Source organism: Pollachius pollachius, assembly GCF_949987615.1.
Source record: "Pollachius pollachius genome assembly, chromosome: 5".
Lineage (NCBI taxonomy): Eukaryota > Metazoa > Chordata > Actinopteri > Gadiformes > Gadidae > Pollachius > Pollachius pollachius.
This window is the reverse complement of record NC_136938.1, coordinates 17,432,132-17,451,885: the sequence shown is the minus strand read 5'-3', so window position 1 is coordinate 17,451,885 and position 19,754 is coordinate 17,432,132. Positions and strand designations below refer to the sequence as shown.

At 44.5% G+C, this 19,754-nt stretch overlaps 2 protein-coding genes across 2 annotated transcripts in view; one reads left to right on the top strand and one right to left on the bottom strand.

Annotated features, from left to right (window-relative positions):
* The first annotated feature begins 329 nt into the window (after positions 1-329).
* On the top strand, positions 330-3,111 carry sdhaf2 (succinate dehydrogenase complex assembly factor 2). Its single transcript, XM_079737267.1, has 4 exons — positions 330-459; positions 1,044-1,264; positions 1,834-1,943; positions 2,666-3,111. Exons 1-4 carry the CDS (start codon positions 433-435, stop codon positions 2,785-2,787), a joined length of 480 nt encoding a protein of 159 aa, XP_079593393.1. The 5' UTR covers positions 330-432; the 3' UTR covers positions 2,788-3,111.
* A 5,253-nt stretch (positions 3,112-8,364) lies between these two features.
* The window catches only part of syt7b (synaptotagmin VIIb), a gene marked incomplete at both ends in the record, with an annotated part of 49,739 nt that continues 38,349 nt past the window's right edge, over positions 8,365-19,754 (bottom strand). Inside the window, 6 exons of the mRNA XM_079736493.1 lie at positions 8,365-8,469; positions 9,613-9,812; positions 10,045-10,159; positions 10,583-10,752; positions 10,912-11,179; positions 13,474-13,609. Coding sequence (XP_079592619.1) covers positions 8,365-8,469; positions 9,613-9,812; positions 10,045-10,159; positions 10,583-10,752; positions 10,912-11,179; positions 13,474-13,609 — 994 coding nt within the window. The remainder of the gene's footprint in view (positions 8,470-9,612; positions 9,813-10,044; positions 10,160-10,582; positions 10,753-10,911; positions 11,180-13,473; positions 13,610-19,754) is intronic.

The window sequence follows — 19,754 nt, the reverse complement described above, 5'->3', positions numbered from 1 at the left end:
GTGTTTATCTAGCACACAAACGAATACAAAACATAAATTGAAACATATTATTGAAAGCACAAGGTGACACTATTTTTGAATGACTAAAGAATGCAACGATTTATTTGACTGAACAATATTTATAACATGTGTGTATATATATATATATATATAGTCGTTTTGCTATTTCAGAAGTCAAAAACCCATTACCACCTGCAGAACCCTCGTGGTCCACCAGTGGTACCGTTACCACAGTTACCACATGGTTAAGGCTAGCTATTACCTTACCAATATGGCGTCGGTATAGGTACCACTTTACGTTTCGTCGTGACGTCGTAACAGCCACTTGTGTAATATTCACTGCTTGACATTGTGTATGTTATGTGATCTTACTATCAGACTTCATTTGAGACGTCCTTTGCCAGTTAGCACAAAATAAGAACGAAGTTTAAAATGTTATCTTCTGTTGCAGTAAAGACCGTGAGTAATTCTTTTTTTCAGGTGTGTTTACCGGGTGTGGTGGTTTGTGTTGTGCCAAAGACAAAAATGCTCAGTTTGCAGCTAACGTTAGCTAGGGATCTGAATTTCAACAATATAACTTTCCATTGCGTTTAAAACATCATCCAACATCCATGTCATTAAAGTGTAGTTAGTTTGTAATAGTCGAGCATCAGATATTTTGGTAAAATACTATCGTTTTAACTAGGGGTCGAGTATTGCCTATCACACACAAGAGGGCTACATTCTTGCATAGTTTATATGGGTTATGTATGTCATATTGAGAAAATACACTACTGGTGAGTGAAGCTACAATCATCGCAAATTGCATATCCGTTAAACATAACACAATAGTGTCATAGTGGCTTTTAATATTTACAGTTTAATTATATCTGAAAGCATCAAGTACTCTTATTTGAGTACAATCGTGTTGCTCCATGTTATTCATTATTTATCCAGCCTTAAGAAAAAAAGAACGCTATGCCTTTGTAAATGTTTGAATGATAACACTTTTGCTCTTATTCTTGTATTGAGAATTGTATTTGCCTTTATGTTGTACATTTCAGCTGGTGAACAGGGTATGTCTGTCATGGAGACCCGCTGTAACGGGGCTGATGCCGGCCCGTGGTTATCGAGGAGAGGCGCCCGAGGACACGAAGGGTGACCTCATTGATATCCCTCTACCCCCCTGGGAAGAGAAGACAGGGGAGTCCATCAACATCAAGAGGCGCCGTCTCCTCTACGAGAGCCGCAAGAGGGGAATGTTGGAGAACTGCATATTGCTCAGGTGTGTTTCACTAATAGAATGTGATAATATTATAATAGTATATATATAGTCTTTACATGATGATTTTATGACACACATATGATTAAAGTGCCCCTATTCTACCACCAGGTGTGAGTGGAATTAGCCATTACAAGTCATTTCAAAATCTGCCTGGCCGTTATTAGTGAGATCAAAAGTGGCATAGTGACATAAAAAAGTGGGATTATCCACCGAGATGCATGATGGATAGATAAGCCTACCAGTTGATGCAGTCCAGCTGGTAGGCTGGTAGACTGATCTATCCATCATACATCTGCGTTGACACTCCCACTTGTGATTTCCGAGGGCAGTGCAAATTTTGAAAATGGCTTGTAATGGCTAATCACTCTCACACATGGCGGTCAAATAGCCCTTTTAGGAGCAGATGGGGGAACACTTCCACTGCCTACCACTCCAAACGGATTGGTAGACTGGATATTTGGGAGCGAACACAGTACCCTCTCTACTGAAACCCCCCCCTGTAGGCCTATGTGCAATGGAGTTCCTTGTCAAAGTATGTATTGTTTTCTAAATTGAATCTTCTTTTGTAGCCATTTTGCAAAGCGCTACCTGGACACAATGAGTGAAACACAGCTTCGGCAGTATGACAGGCTGATCAATGAGCCTACTAACGACTGGGATATCTACTATTGGGCTACAGGTACGTGTTATAGGAGAAGTGCTACATTGCTGAATGGAAAACCAATTAGGGTTGCACAAGAGTGGCAATCTCTTTTTATATACACATTCCTACTTTTCAGGTTTTTTTACTTTTCAGTGGCTGGTAACTTATTTTCATTGTCAGTCAGAGGGGAGGGCCACCATTCTTTAATCAAAGAAAACATTACGCTATATCACATTCAAATACGAAGAATCGTTATTATGAAGACCTATTTTTAATAATACAAATTGATACACTATGATTCACTTGCAAAACATGAATTTAATAAAACTGCCCTATCAGCTTAAAGCCTCACATGAAATGAATGAAATGGTGTATTAAGGGAAAACCTAAAGCACTTTATTAAAGGTGAAACGTGTTGTAGTAGGAGTGAAATGGATTAATTCTGATATGAATCTCTACTCAAATGCACACCCTTTTGATAATGTAGGTGGTGTAAATCTAAATATGGACTCAAATTCCTTCTATATGTTGAACACAATTGTGATTGACATGGCGATAGTAAAAGCCTGAAGGGGTATAGCGCCCTGCCCTTAAACAAGAGAAAATGCCAGAAGTGGGCGAGATACTTTTTTCAAATTCCAAGATTAGCTAAAACAGGTTGTCTGGTTTTCCTTGAATCTGTGTTAGTACATTTCCAATGTGTAATACAGTGACTGTTCTCCCATCTTAAAAGTATATTTGTGTTTTGTTACTGGTAGAAGCCCTGCCAACACCTGAACCCTACGAAGGAGAAATCATGGATATGTTAAAGGAATACACAAAGAATCGGGACCAGGAACAGCGGTTGGATGCCCCAAACCTGGAGTATCTGGACAAGTAGAGCCTATCAAGCTTTAGTGCCTTCTGGACACTGCAACAGAGACTCTGCTCCATCAGAATAATTCAAGCTGATCCGTTTCCAACTTTGAGAACTACAGCCATAATGCCAGTTTCGACTGCTTTCCATAAAAATACAGTTTGGTTGAAAAATGTCAGTGTGTAAGCCTTTGTTTTTAATAAGATGATGTATAGGTTAGACATGCTGGTATTAAAGATGCTTTGTGTGTACAAAGATTGGAGGGTTAAACTTCTACAATTACGGTTCGTTTGATACCTAAGTTCTATGGCCTTTCTTGTGTACAGTTATTAAACTATGTTGATTGGACTTGGTTGCCATAGTTATTGTCTCCGTATTCTGTGAAGGTGACATGTCATTGGGTACTGGGTGCAGTGCGGGCTCCTGAGCATGAGGTGGAAGCATAGTGCTACTGCTGGTTGCGCCGCAGTCTGCATCCCACTTGCTATTAGCTTCACACCTGCTGATCGCTAATCTTCCAACAGCAGATGGAACGCTTCTCACGTAATTCACATTCTTCACTACTCGGATGTTATTATAAGGTTGTCAAGAAGGAAACAAAACGTAGGCCTAATCATGTCGATATTATTAACCTGGAAAAAAAAGTCTCGGAGCCGCTTGTAAAAACAAGATGGCTCATCTCAAGGGGTATATTGTTCAAAACATGATATGCTCTAATGTTGTCAAATATATATTTGTTCCCCTGAGATGACGACTATGGAGCAGGGTAAGTGATTTATAGCGACAGCGGTGTGGTATCATTCAAATCAATTTGGTAATCACCCATCGCTGATACAAGCCTCACTTTCCTTTTTAGCAGTTGCGCCTTGCCGGGTTGTTTTCCCATGACAGTTGGACAGAAGCAGAGAGTGCGATCGAGCCCCCTCTGGCCAGAGGATGTGCATGGAATCCTAACGCAAAAAGCATGAATGTTCGCCATGACACGGAGATACGAGGCACAGAGGGATGCCGCTTTGCCGTTGAAGACCGAGATGGTCATATGCGCATGGTCCTGCGTAATAATATCACACTGAGAAGGGCTAGGTCAGCTTTTTACCTGAATTTGCTCCGCTTGGACCAGAATAGACTGAAGTGACGTCAGGAGGGTTCCCCTCTGAGCGCCTATTTCTCCCGTGCCATCTGTCCGATACACAGTGAAGAACATCATGAAGTGAACAACTATTGTCTTTGTGTTGATAGGCCCACAAATCCATGCAACCTGATATTATCTGAGGAAGGGATTTTTAATGAATAAGGACCAACCCGATTGTATTTTTTAACTGCAAAAACGGAAGCCTGAGGCGAAATCAAAGTATTCCTGTTTCTGATTGCAAATATGCATTTACATACATTAGTTTTGTGTAAATGGTAAAATAGTATGTGTTTAGATATCATTTTTTCGTTACTTGCTTTTTCTAATTATAGCAAATCCCACCACTCCCACTGTAAATCTATAAAGAACATACATAATTCACAATGGCTTTGGGCTGTCAAAATATAAAACGTAGAATATATTATTATAATAATATAGGATAATCCTGGGCACCAACGCAGGGCACAATAGTTAATCTCCATGCTTTTCTGGAATAAAGAACCCAACGTCAGGAGGTCTACATTTCACATGCATTGTTGACCTCAGTGGTAGCAGAATCATTGCATTCGTTCCCTTTGTGTTGCTGTTGTTTTTGCATGTGTTCATCTACACCCCTACTCCTCCTATCTCCTCCCCTGCTGTGTCTCTTGATCGTGACAGCTCACTGTTGTCATCTGCAGATATTCCCCAGGAATATCCATGTCATCCTTTACTCCTTTGATGTGTGTCTCTGTCAGCCTCTCGTGTATCCCTGGTGCAGTGGAGATCAGAGGCCCATGGAAGTTAGACGCAGAGTTAAAGAGACTTCTGACGCCAAGGGTGATTGGGTTGCATTCCGTTGGATGTGTCACATAAAGCAATCCCAATGGCACATACACACACATACATCTTTTTATCCAGTGATCCTTTGTGTGTGTGTGTGTGTGTGTGTGTGTGTGTTTTGTAGCAGGAAAGTGTGGGAGGGCATATATGTGAGCAATTTCCATACTGCTGGAATCCAGCATCAACTAAAGATGAATTAACTATAGACATCTTGGGTCTCATTAGAGCCTCAGAGACCAGATTCCCAAGAGGAAGGAGGGCCAATATGGGAATCACCGGCAGTATCTCCAATAATGATGGGTTAATGATGTGTTCATTTGCAAATGCAGTTAGTCATAGTATTACTATTCAATGTTCAGATGCAGACTGACAAGAAGCCAGCAAAATGTCCTCCAAAAACATTTTGCCAGTACGGGTGCTTTTGTGTTACACTTTTTGAGTTGAGTTTGAAGAAAAGAAAGAAGAAAATACGATGAATACTTGTGGAAAAAAGAACGGTCACAGGAGTGTCTTCGTTTTTATATACACATTTATATATCTATATACACTGTACATGTTTCCAAAAATAAATGGTTGATATATAACATTGTGCACCCCACTGATGTGACTACAAAAAGAAAAAGAGAGAGAGGGGACTGAGAGATACCAAGGACACACAGATACACTCCCCCAGTTAATACTTTACATACAGTACACTTCCCCATTTTTTAACTATTGGAATTAGGATGCATCACTCTGGTTAACCTTCTTGTGTTTTAAGCAGCTCCCTATACAGAGAATGCCCTAGATGCCATCTCGGAATTTGAATGCCTGTGTGACGATCTATGACGATCTTCAGGTTTTTCAAAGGCAGGAAAAGCAATAAACCCTGTTGTTTTGACTTTGTTAAATTGGCATATACTACCAGAATCTTACATGGCAGGTTTGGAATGTAACAATATCTGCTGGGCACACAGAGGGAAGCCACACATTTGAGCACGGGACCAGCAGGGCAGAGAAGACTTGACGCTGTGCCCGTGGTTATTATGGGACACTCTGGTGCTTGGGTCGGGACCTGAGTCACAGCTCATGATAACAATGCTGCAAAAGTAGGTAATGATCACCTTCTGTCTCACCTCGTCCTCGTGACAGAGTCAGGGAGAGGGAGCATATGGCTGCCAACAGGTCATAAGGCACTCAGAACACTTTGTGCCAAAAAGTATGGGGGGGGGGGGGTTGAGAAGCTTGCATCAGCTAAGATGTTAAGCCAAGTCTACTTTTACTATCATGGTGTCAGGGAACTTGAGAGCAAAACGAACACAAAAACGAACAAATTAGCATACAAATTCCGGCCATGCTGAAGGTCAAAAGAACATGAAATATCTAATAGAATTACGATTCATGAGTTTGTTTGTAAAGCTCCTTGTGGCACTCCGTCTTTACAGCTTTACACTTCATTTTATCCCTCTCCCGAAAAGAAAACAGCTCTCTGAAGCCAGGAAGTCAACACTGCTATTTAGACAGGTGTGTTCCCGCTCCGCTGCAGTCAACATTGATTCAGTGACAAAGGAAAAAGAAAGCAGAGGAGCATTATCAACATATCTATTTGTACACCTGTATCATTTCATACAGAATCAAAACAATAAACAATATTGTTCTGTATAAAACTGGCAAAAACTGATATCAGTGCAGATTTACACAAAGACTTAACACTTATTACAGACAGGCACACAAACGGACATTCACAACTATTTACTCACACATACACATTCTCGCGGACACACACACACACACACACACACACATACACTCCCCCCCCACACACACACACAGACACACGCACACACACACACACATACACACACACACACAAACTATTATACAAATAGTGGAATGGCATACATTTCAGTTTTTTGGAGAGTATTACTCTTGCAATGTACGTTAACCAAGAGCCAATCAGCGATAATGTTTGTGACTTGATAGAGGTCTCAAACAGGTTTTGTTGAGATTGAAATGCAAATTAGACCCAACATAGCCATGCCAGGTATTGTTATTGACCAATTACCACCCAGTCATTCACATACTAGTAAGTTATAATAATTATGTCATTTCAAAATGTGAGTGAATGGATCTGATAGCAGACACTTCCTACAATGCAAGCAGATCCCGTAACATTTTTTCCATACAACACTAATCCTACCCTTACCCTAACCTCATGTATGCCTTATTGAGCACAGCACGGACAACAAAGTGAATGACTTCAACATGAATAACCCTGTTCAAGTTCTTTCTTCTCTCGAGTTTCAAGATGTATACGATAAATGTATTCCCTTTACCTGTATTATGAGGTGTAACAGAAGTGCTTTAGCAATGTTAGCTCCCAATTTTTTTTATGCACGCACACGCACACACACACACACACACGCACACACACACACACACACACACACACACACTGCGCATACCCTCCAAAGCTGTTGGCAAAAAATACATGAGTATGTAGACTATGAACTCTCTCTCACACAGACACACACACACACAGACATACACGTACACACAACATGTACCAATAATCCTACATACATATAATACTTGCATGCATGTTCTTCCTACTGACACATATTCACTCACACACACACACACACACACACACACACACCCACACACACACACATTTTGGAAGCTGGCTTTTTGCTTATTTTCTGTCTCTGGAAGAACATGTTGATTTTTTTTATTCTTTTCAAAAGGAAAATATAAGACGACATTTATCACTATCTTTTTTCCCTCTCATTTGGGGTTATTCTTTCCAGAAAATAGGAAAATAGGTTACAACACATCACCCACAGCACGCACAGATATCGGGAGGTTCCAGCCAAGGGAGAATAATTACAGTGGGTCAAGGAAAAGAGAGTCACACAAAAAGAAAACTCAACAACTCATGTGGGTGTCATGGCAGTGTCCCCATCACGTCTGCACTGCCGATGGAAGAGGGCCTCTCAGCACGTGGTCAGCCTTCCGTGATAAAGCAGGCCAAAGATGGGGGGTGTGGGGGACGGGGGAGGGACGGGGGGGGGTGATCAGATACAGATCAGGGCAGTTTGATTGCCGGAGAAAAGTCATGGACTTCAGGAATGCACACGGTAGAGCTCGAGAAGGGGGGTTAAAACGTGTTCCGCGGGCAGGCGGCGAGGGGTCAATATCGGTCCCCACACATCGTGATGTTTGTAACATGAGGCCGCTACCTCCCTGCTGACGGCGGGAACATCGGTTGGATCTCGGCGGTGTTGAGAGATCAAAGAGTCCCTGGAGGAGCTCAGAGAGAGCGAACATACCCCCGGGGCTACGGGGGGGGGGGGGGGGAACGATAAGGATATAAAGACAAGAGGGGGGGGGGGAATCAAAGACAAGCTCCCAGAAGTTTAGGGGTTAGGCTGGGGGACTAGTTTGGGACTAGGACCAGAACAAAGAGGAGTTGGAGTGATAAGTGGCTGCGATGACTGAGGACAGGTAGAGCGGGACACAGATGGCCCTCACAGCAGGACAGCGGGTTGGGGGGGGGGGGGGGAGATATGTGCAGAGGATTAGGTTCTGAGCAGGGGGAGGGTTTAGGTGGGTGTGGAGGTGTGGAGGGGGGAGGGGGCCGGGGGCTTGGCAGGTGCGGTCTCCTCTCAGGCCTTGAGAGCATGCCACTGGGCCACGGCAGCGCGCGGACGACCCATCATATCCTTCCAGTGTTTCACCTCCGCTGGGCCGCTCTTCCACGACAGATAAATCTGACAGGAGGAGGAAGAAGACGGTCAAAACCGTTAACGGGTTCTCAAAGTCTGTTTTTTCTTTTGTTTGAAACGTACTTTGTACAATTTCATGTATGACCTTCAACACAGCAGTCTATTCCGTTCGATACTGTGACTTAAATAAAGCCGTAATATAGGTAAACAGGTGTAAAATCGTAGGTTTTTGCGATTTTCTGTCAACCAGTTTATGAACGGTTTATGCTCTGCTCCGAACCCCAGCCGTTCCATTTTTGTGACGTCAAAGTGCCTTTCCGATGCTATTTGAAGCACGATGGAGGGACATCGATGTCGTACGTACGCTTACGTCAAGGTGTGGATGTGTGGAGCTCTGCCTGGGCAGTGGTGCATATTGACGGTCGCGTCTGAGAGAGGGTTAAGCTCTTCTCATAGTATTACCACATTGTGTAATATATAGTTGTTTCTAGCTTAAAAACACAGAATATTCATTTTTATCTTGCTTTTGTATTTGAACTGAACTTGGTGTTGACTTACACAGAGCAGATGGGTGTAGCTCAATTGGAGAGGAGCTATATGAGCCAAATCAATCTGAGCCTGAAATGCTAATGAGCATTTATAAACTAAAGAACGATTCATGGAGAAATAAATGTTTTGACTTGCAATATCCTATAAGTTAATTTTTTTTATTGCTGAAGCTAAATATATTTCATCGATATGACAACACAGGACCCCAAATATAGTTTTAACTAGTACAAACCTATTTTATAGTATAATGTACACCGATAGTGTAGTTGTGTTACTGCAAAAGAAGTAGGGACTTGGGCACATTCAAATTTATTTGAGGGAAAAATGTGTATTTTATTCAGGATGTTATAAAATACATCCTGAATAAAATATACTTTAACCTATCCATAAGTATAATCCCATGGGATGAGCTTTATTTATGACAAGGGGGGCTCTGCAATACAATTTATAAAAAAAATGAATTTGAGGCAGCGGGAATTTGCCTCTATTTCCAGTGCACGTCTTGCTGTGTTTGACATTGTTCCAGCAGGGGGCAGTATAGACCGGCGTAAGCACAGTGGCTCAGGAGTCAAGAGATCAGAAGGGAAAAGCAGAAGAAAAAAGAATGAGGTGGGGAGGAAAGGAAGGAGAAGGCAGTACCTTGCCAATGACATCATTGCGACTCAGCTTGTCCTTGTCCATGACGGTGATGATGATGGTGGTCTCCCTCAGCACGTGGGCGGGGACGTCGAAGGGGAAGGACTCGTTGAAGACGGGGTTGAGGCAGCGCTTCATCACCACTGTCTTCTTCTTCTCCACGCGCTTGTCCTTGTGCATCAACCACAGCTTCACGTACGGGTCTGACAACGAGAAGACGGCAGTGTTTCCGCCCGTTTCCGTTTTTTATCATTGTTCCCTCCCCTTCCGAGGGACATATCTTTCAAAATCATTGTGTATTGAAATGCCCAGAGTTACACGATTGAATAAATAGAGTTGTGCTCTCAGCTACTGACGGAGTTCAAGACAATTATGCAGGACCGGTTATGTGGATGGACAAGAATAAGGGAGCATCAAAAAGGAGTGTAATTTTACCAGATGTGCCTCCAATGTCCATAGCTTTCAGGTTACGGGCTTTGATGATGCTCACAGTGATGATGTTGGCGGTGGGGTTGTAGCATAGAGACACCAGCAGATCTCCTCTGCTCCCCTACATTATAACACAGGGCACACCCCACAGTCAAACAACCTTCATCTGCAACGTTTTGTTTCCCACCAATAACCAAAAGCATCAACTCGTGAAACGAGTTGATGCTTTTGCTGGATCTCCACCTGGCGGTCTACCTGTCATCCAGCCCACTCTTCCCTTTGTTTCCTCATCTGCCCCCTCCAGCAAGTCTTTGCATCTCCCTGGGGCAAGCCACGGCACCCAGGAGTGACGTCAGCAGTCACACTCTGTCCCACATCTTTTCTCCCTTTCTCTGCCTCTTTCTCCTGTTCTTCTACCACTCCCCGCCCCCTCTTCCCCCGCTGTTCTCCACTTCCAGACAAACACACACACACACACACACACCCCCACACACACACACACACACACACACACTACTCTAGCCCCCTCTACTTATATACTCACACTGCCATCGCTGCATGGGTTCAGCTCCTTCCAGAAGGTCTGCATGTTGGCCAGGTCCAGCTTGTTCAGGGGAACGGACACCTCTCCGATGGGATCGTTCCGGCTGAAGCGGTCATAGTCCAGCACCTGGAGGTATAGGGTCCTCTGGATCACCTTATCATAGGGGAACCCTGAAGACAGAAGCCAATGGTGAAACAAAGGTCAAACGAATCCAATCCACTAAGACCCACGCGTGGTACGTGTGCATGGGAATGCGTTCAAGCGTTTTCCCCATTGTGTCCCTTTGCATTCCCAACAAGAAGGGGGGTCATGGTGCAGCCCAGCCAAACCTTCAAACAGGAAGGTCTCGTTCCAGTGGGGGTTGAGGTTCTTCCTCTTGACCTTGGTCTCCAGCTTGTGCTTCTTGTCCGGCAGAAGGTAGAGCTTGACGAAGGGGTCGGACGTGCCGGAGAAGTCCTTGGCGGGCAAGTCCTGACCTTTGAGGATCTTCACGGTGAGGGTGGAGTCCGTGAAGCTGTAGCCTACGCTGAACTGGACTCGACCCAGCTTCTCGCAGACCGGGCCCTCGTGGTCGTCCTCTTCGGAACCGGGGGACAGCTGCGATAGGAAACGGGATGCAGGGATGCACAAGGTCAATGCAGTGGGTTATTTTTAGCCACACCAGGGCGAATGTAGAGAGCCTTATTGGATTTATTTTAAATTGCAGTGGTTTGCCAAACCGTTTCTTTTTTTGCTTTCATTGAAATGATTGAAAGAACACATTGTTAATCATCTATTTTCCTGACATTTAACCGAATCACCCGATGATTTTTGCCGGTGTGGAAAATATTAGTTTTTTTTTCTCCCATTGTTTCTGGTATAAATATTAATTCAGAGCAGATTTTGAATTGGCGGTAACAGCGTATCATCGCCAGGTCAAAGACATCCCTGGTACCGGCGTGTTCCTGCACAGATGAATAACCTCCGGGGGACCAGACACAGGGCACGGGGTGGATAACTGTGAAAACAAGCTTTTTAGGGTTTGAGGACCGATTTAGTGACCTCCTCTGCACTTCAAACACCCAAACTGTGTTTGACGGGCACAGAGCATAATGTTATGACACATAGCTGGGGCTTGCCGAGAGATAAGAGAGGAAGGTGTGCAGAGATGTGTGGAGATGAGAGCTAGATTCTGGTCTGGTGGAGAGACCCCCAGGCCACCTTCCAGTGGCTTAACAGAAAAAAGCGTGAGGAATAGCTGCCAAAATAACAGTGTTTTACTGCAAACCAAAACAGCTGTGTGGTGCCTGAAATGCAATCTCCCATTATGTGTTTTACTCCCAACGCCCTGGTGCTGCTGGGCTCTCTTCGTGTATACACAATGGGATGCCTCTCTTCTCGGAAAGCAGATGGCTCCAATGACTCTTTAACAATTTTAGATATTGGTCTGTCCCATTCAAGCCCTATGCAGCCACAGGCAGTATCACAACTTCCACAATCACATTGACATGCCACTATGCTCGAAGACAAAGAGTCAGAAATATCTTATTCTAACACAATACTTGAAGACGAGGCGTCCGTGCATGAAGCGCTGTCACTCCTGATCACAGTGGAAACGGACCTATCCCAAACTGTATTGTGCAGGACCTAATCAAAGAGGTCGCAAGCCCAATATATATTTTTTTATTTGCTTAATGACTTATCCCCAGGATCGCTTCTTCAAACCGATCCAATGCAAAGTTCAAACAGGTTGCCTTTTGCCAGCCAATTGCCTTTCCGTAGACCAACGCGTGCGGCTCCAAAGCCAGGGTAGGATGGGCATTTTAATAAGAGGGTTGAAACAACCATGGGCCCCTTTGGCAGAGCCTCCAGGAGTGAATATCGTCATTAAGCATCTGAAGACCACCGCGTGTCACAGAGAGAGCCACGTAATTGCACTGAGACAGTCCCCGCCCCAGCCTTGCCCCGTAACAACCAACACACACCACTGAATGTTCCATCACTGATCATTATCCAACTCTGCTGAATAAGGAATACTTCAGCATCCAGATACTCCCAACTACACACACACACACACACACACACACACACACACACACACACACACACACACACACACACACACATCCACTTCTGTGCTATTCCACGGTAATTATGTTCCAATTAGCTACGATATGGGCCCACAGAACTCTAGGCATTCATCAGTCGATGCCACGGACGCCCAAAGTCACGTGGGTGGCGAGGAACCAAGTGGGAGGAGGGCGTTCTCTAAATACCATGCTGGAATGCAATCACTAGCTCTATCCAAGTACTGTATGTCTTTCTACCCCTTAGAGCATCTGTTCCGCCTGACGCCGAGCCCGAGGTACAGAGAGCGCTCAGCCGTATCCACCGGGACTAGAAAGTGTCTGTTGGAGTGTTCGATAATCACTAGGCCAACAGAGACCCATTTTTTATTGGTTCTCATATTTGAATGTCTAATCAACAGATGAACAACTGTGGTGCTATTGTGAGGCACCACTTAGGTAATAGGCTCCAGAGATTGTGATTAGTTGGATTCAGAATGGGGATATGCATTGTAGGATCCAGAAATGATGGTGTTACAACACAGCCCCCCTTCATGAGCAGCTTAATATGATGACAAGAAATGTTCATATGCCAGACAGTTTCAATTCGTTTTGGACTGCCTTTTCTCAGGGCCTGCTTGTGTTAAACGCTCATTGTCAAATCCTGCCACCATGGTTTTGTACCTTTATTTAAAGATATTGCGTGTGTCTTTGCTTTTAATTGAGCCTCCTGAGCACAGCATACATACACTTTGACTTTCTCTTCGTCCTCCCCTCCCCCCAGTGATATATATAGTGGGTCACCGGCATTGCTTCTAAATAATTTAAGTGAAATAAAGAGGTTACCATGAGCATGTCGCTGGTGACAGAGTTGGCAAGGTCTGAGACGGAGGAGTTGGCGTCGCGGCTGGGCCCATGCCGCCGTCCGGCGTCTTCAGGGGTCTGACCCTTTGGGCTCACGCCGGACTTATTACCCGGAGTTCTGATAAGAAACACAACCGCAAAGCAAAATACAAATTAACCCCCCCCCCCCAACTCAAAATAGCCCAATATAAAGGGCACAATAAGTATATCATCAACACTTAATTAGTTATGATACAATACATTTAGTGTGCAGCAATCGGTGTGTCGGATCAGCAACATACCATTGTCAATATGGTGTAAAAAAGGTTGCTAAAAGGATGGGGAGGGGTCCAACCCCTCCCCATCCTCATCACACACACACACACACACACACACACACACACCCAGAGAGACACAAACACACACCTACATACACATGTTATAGTAAAATATAATGTTATAAAAACCGACCACTCAAGCATTCTCTCTCCATATTCAAAAGTACAAAAGGTTAGCACCATTGATAAAAATGCAAAACATACAGTAGTAAGTAGCTGTAGCAAGATAAATACTGTTATCTACATGTGAAATTCTCAATTCTCAAATCTCCATTAAGTGACCATAAGAAATGGAAATTTAAAGAAACAAGAAAAAACAAACACTCCTGAAGAGTTTGAAGTCCATATTGTTGAGGTCAACATTTGGAATGTAGTGAATAGTGGACTCAGTCATAGTCAACTGGGGACAGTTGACTATGGTGGGCTGTAAAAACACAATGGTGGTGGAAAGATGAGCCGAAAGATGAGCCGAAAGGAGCGATACTCTTGAGGGGCTCTCTATGCAGAGGAACAGGGTGAGGGTGAAGCGGCGGCTGCCTTGTCTTGTGTCCGTACTCCCGAGGAACAAAAACAATAATCTGAGTGAGCTGAACGACCAAAGTTAACGTGAGATTGAGACTCCATATCCCTCTTTAAGTCTTAGGTCTGTAAGAGGAAGGGGAGAGAGAAGGGGAGAGAGGGAGAGAGAGAGTAAAGGATATAAAAGCTTGTACACAAAAACATGACGGAACCTGGTTTGTATTAAAGAGGCATGCTCGGCAGAGCGACACACAATTGGATTACATGGGCAGGCAGAAGATGGGCAGGCAGAAGGAGAACGATGGACAGAGGAGAAGGAAACAATGAGCACCAGAGAGCCTGCATGTTTCAAAGGACACAGACAGAGATGGCCTCCATAATCTGTTGTCGTTTGGTTTTCTTCATGTTGCTTCACTGTATCAACTCGAGAGACAAGTCAGAAACTCCCTAAATCTAGAGCAATCCTCAACAATATATGAACAAAGCCTCAGATTGTCTTCATTATTTATGTTTGACAACTGCAGTGCATCGCACTATGCCACCATGAAAAATTAACGACATATGAATAAATACCACTAATTAGGTTGCCATTAATTTTCTTATGCCATAAACATTTCCGCCTGCAATCTTGTCGGAAGGCATCGGCTAAATTGATGTTACGACACATTACAAAGTACAACACATTGTTATTTCATGCAGAAATGTTCAAACATAAAATGAATGGGAAAGAGATGAGAAAGGGGCAAGTAACCCCCTTTGTCTCTCCTATCGTATCCAGATCAAATGGACAGACAGTGGCCGGCTGTGAGAAGTGGCAGCAGAGACAGAGGCAGGGAGGGAAATAAATGATGAATAAAGTACACGTCAGCAGAGGAAAGATAGACCAACACACACACTGGATGTTTAAATAAGCAACTTACTGCTTGGCTGCTCCACAACGCATCTTTATCTTTCTTTGGACCCACGGTGCCATCTGTCAATTCCCTCTATATAGGTTAGGCAATCTAGTGCAACATTATTCGCTTAACAGTCAAATAGTGACAATGGAAACTTGCATGTTACCAAATGTAATCAAATAATGAATATGTGTATGACTTGTCAGGCTAAGACATATGCTAGGAAATACAGTCATTTAAATGCAAAACACAGATTACAGCTTTCACCAGCTATCCAAGAGTGAGCATAGTCCCGTCATGGTCTGTCTTTGGGTGTCATAAAGCTGTCTGGGAGCGGCTGCACAGAACGTTATAGAGTATGTTCTGTTGCTGCGCCACTCGCTCTAGTGATGGAGATCCGCTCAGACAGAGACCTAGTGTGTGTGATGCGGACATGTTGAGGGTCAGATTGCAGAGAAGTATCCATGAGCAGCAAGACATAAACATACAGACGTATCGATGAGGACATCTTTGAGGACATCTCTCAGACCATCCCTCCATGCAATTTCGGAACATAAACCATGCACATCTGCATTCACCGCCACACACATGCATTGATATGGTGTAGCTCCATGGGGAAGGGGTTGGGGGGGGGGGGGGTTGAAAGGTCTGGTTTCCTGCTGAGGGCTATGATAATGTCCTCAAGTTACCTGATTCCAGTCCAGTCACTGAAAGGAAATGTTTGCAAGTGTGCTGACAAAGTCTTCTGCAAGGCTGGAGACAACACAGGCAGAACTGTTGCCCTCCCAATGAACACCATGAGGTGGTGTCCATTGAGAGCCCACATACACTGGTATTACTACAGAAGAAAAGAGTGCAGCGTCAACAAACACAAGGCCGTCACATTCTCCAATGGTTGCACGTACACCCCTAATCATCACTAAAAGCCAACCACTATATCAAAATAACAATGACAATCCCCAATTAAAAATGAAATGAGTGATGTCTCACAATCGTTTTCCCTGTAATAGAGGTGGGAGCTCTTCTGCAAAAAGAAGCAAAGCTGACTTATTGTCCTCTGTACTTCTGACTCCCTTCTTTAAATCACAACTCTTACGGTTACATCACCTAGTCCTCAGGGGTTGTCGTAACCATGACTACTCTGAAGAAATTAGCAGTTATGCTTAGGGTTGTACTTGTTACGCTTGCTACCATGATCATGATCTATTAACAGGGGGGCCTAGAGTTACCATGGTAACTGGAATATTCAGCAGAACCGGGGTGGGATAAGAATCAAGGTATTTTCAAGGGGGTGTGGGTTGTGGGGAGAGCAGGCTTTGAAACGGTCCACACTAGCTTCTGAACGCCACCGGGGAACCTCTCCCCTAGGAGCGAGTGAGGAGCTGCTGCAGCGAGCTCTGTGGGGCTGTTGAAAGTCAACAGCCCTCTGGCCTCCAGCCAGGGCACCTCAAAGGAACGGAAGGCATCTCAAACTCTAGACAGAAACCAACCTGTGATGAGCTGGCCATGCCCCCGAGGCAACGCTGCGGAGGAAACTTTTTCCCGCCTCTCGACGGAGACCCACACTTGATCTGATTTCATTTTCTTCATTGTTATCTTCTTTACTGGTCAAGGAAGGACAGACGACAATGTGCTATGTAGCTATGTTATAATGTGTAAATATATAAACACATACACACACACACACACACACACACAGACACACACACACACAGAAACACTTTGATGGTGCATATGACCTCTGTACTCTGGGCAGAGATTTTGACCAGGGTTTTACTGATTGAACAAAGGAGAGCTGGTTACATCCTCAAGGCGGCATCCCAGACCTGTCCTCCCCTCCTTATGTCCCAGAGTGTATGTGAGAGAGAGAGAGAGAGAGAGAGAGAGAGAGAGAGAGAGAGAGAGAGAGAGAGAGAGAGAGAGAGAGAGAGAGAGAGAGAGAGAGAGAGAGAGAGAGAGAGATGAATTGCCTTGTCCTTGGGCTCAGCATTGATTAGGAAATGTGAAAAGGGGAGGAAGTGACATCATTTAGCCAGTGGTGTACTGTGTGTATCATGTGAGTAACTTCTAGAGAGGCAGCAGGATTAGCAAAATGAAGACTCAAACAGGGAACAGGCAATATGAGGAAGGGGGGGGGGGGGGGTGCAGAGCTTGGAACAACAACACATACAGCCTAACTTTAGAAACCAAATCCTGCCTACTGCTGTTTGTCCCACTAAACAGATTTTCCTCTTGTGATGCTGATATTAATGCTTCCAGATTCTCCCTTTCATAATGATTCCATATGAAAGGCCAGTTAAAGAAGGCGACTCCCATGCTGTGTTACTCTCAAGCACACACAGCTGTAGTCTAGACACGCTTTCACAATGCTAATAGGTTTTCTTTTAGTTCACAGATTTAAGGCATGTTTAACAAAGTCAGTCCTTTCGCCGTCCAAATTTACAATGCTTGAGGCAGCTCCTTTTCTAATAAAGTGTCACATTTATTATCTGGATCAGAGACGGCGGAACATGACCGGCAGCCAGCAGACTAGGACTTGTGCCGCTCAATGCTCTCACTGCAATCCCTCCATTACACAATTGTGCATCCTCTCCCTCCACTTTTTTCCGTTGAGCTTGTGCAGTTAAATATTGCCTGTGCACCTTAAAATGACACAGACAATTGAACAATGACTTGAAAAGCAACAAACAACATTCTTCAGTATAGTACTTATAAGAGGATAGTTGTCTCTGTCCACTAGCTTGCAAACTAAAACCATCGGCAAACACTGCCTCTATTTGAGAGGTATCGAGTGAACATTTTAACAAACATTCAAGACTATTTCATTGTTGAACAGATTCCTATTTTTCTCACCAAACGAGGCACCTTTTGTAGCCAGTGGGCGACGCGACAAGGCTGTAGCATGCCAGCGGAGCTGAAGGACACTGTGACATGCTACGCTACGCTAGGCTAGATCATGATCAGTTGGTGAACGACCTTCCTGGACTCAAAGGATAGCCATCTGTTTGGTGTGCATGTGAAAGAGAAACGCAAAAGGCAAATGTTTGTCTGCGTGAGTCTGTTTATGCATATGCATGCATGGATACGACTGAATGAGTGAGTGAGTGAGTGAGTGAGTGAGTGAGCATGTGTGTATGTGTGTGTGTGTGTGTGTGTGTGTGTGTGTGTGTGTGTGTGTGTGTGTGTGTGTGTGTGTGTGTGTGTGCGGGAGGAGAGTGCATGTGTAATATGATAATGTTTCATGTGTGTGTGTGCCACATTCAGTCTCTGCACGTGTTTGTTCAGCGACCAGTGTGAATTTCATTTCCTGGTCCAGATATTCCTGATGCAGATGTATCTTAGCCTGACGGGGCTGACAGTCATCTGCTCTGACATCATCCCATCACCACGTCAGTCAGCATCCCCCCCCACCCCCGAAGGGAGGCCAGATTAGATGAGTCCACAGATAGAGTAATAGAGGAGAGGAAGGGGGCTGACACAACGGCTGGGAAACGTAAGGAAAGGGGGGGTAGATTACCAGCCCCCACACACACACACACACACACTCACACACGCACACACGCACACACGCACACACACACACCCCTGCCCTCCAGCAAGTAAACTACTTCCCTCATTTTGGCTTCCATTTTCCTCCAAATGCAGTTTTGGTTGATTGAATGCCATGCAGTTTCATGACAACCAGCCAAACAATGATGGATGCGTTTGGATCGCTTGCATGTGAATTCTTCGTTCTGATACTTTGTCATTGCCGTATCAGAATGGCATTGTTGTTGTTGTCGTATGTTATACCCTGCATTCATACAGCGGGGGGGGGAAGTAGGATTAAAGATCTTAAAATTTTTCGATTTGCAATGGAGAAAAAAAAGTATTCAAGTCGGTAGAAATTCAGGACAGGTGCAGCAGAGACAAGATGGAAATGGAGAAGAAAGAGGAAACACCGAGAGGCGAGAGTGAGGGTGGAAATATGAGGGTTGCTTCTCTGGGAATGGCATGCCATTATTGGGTTGAGATAAAAGGCACAGGGAGGGGTACAGAGATCATAAGGGATGAGGAAGAAGGCGTACATCTATAAACATATGAGGGCTCCTGACGGCCATACACAGCCCCCAGGAAAGGGGGGCAATGCGCTCCTGTCGCGCAATTTGATGGACGAGACCGGGGTCTCTGTGTCACCACGCTCCGCACTCAGCGACCGCTGAGACAAAACACTCAACCGTACCCCCTCTCCCTGCAGCCCTACCTCGTCCCCCCACAACCCCCCGACACAGAAACTTAATACAGCAAATGGAGCCGTCGTGTATATGCCGCCTTTTACTGGAAAACAAAAACTCCACCAGTTCTCTGCATTTGTTCAACTCATGGCCTCACTCAACTTAGTGCCAGAGAGCGAGGGCCAAAGCCACGGCATGTCCTGTTTGATAGATCGATAAAACCGGTCAATACAAAATAAAGTATTTTTCAAAAACAAGGTGTCAAAATCATCCGTCAGCGGACGTTTATTTCGTTCCTCCTTCCCCCACTGCCAAGT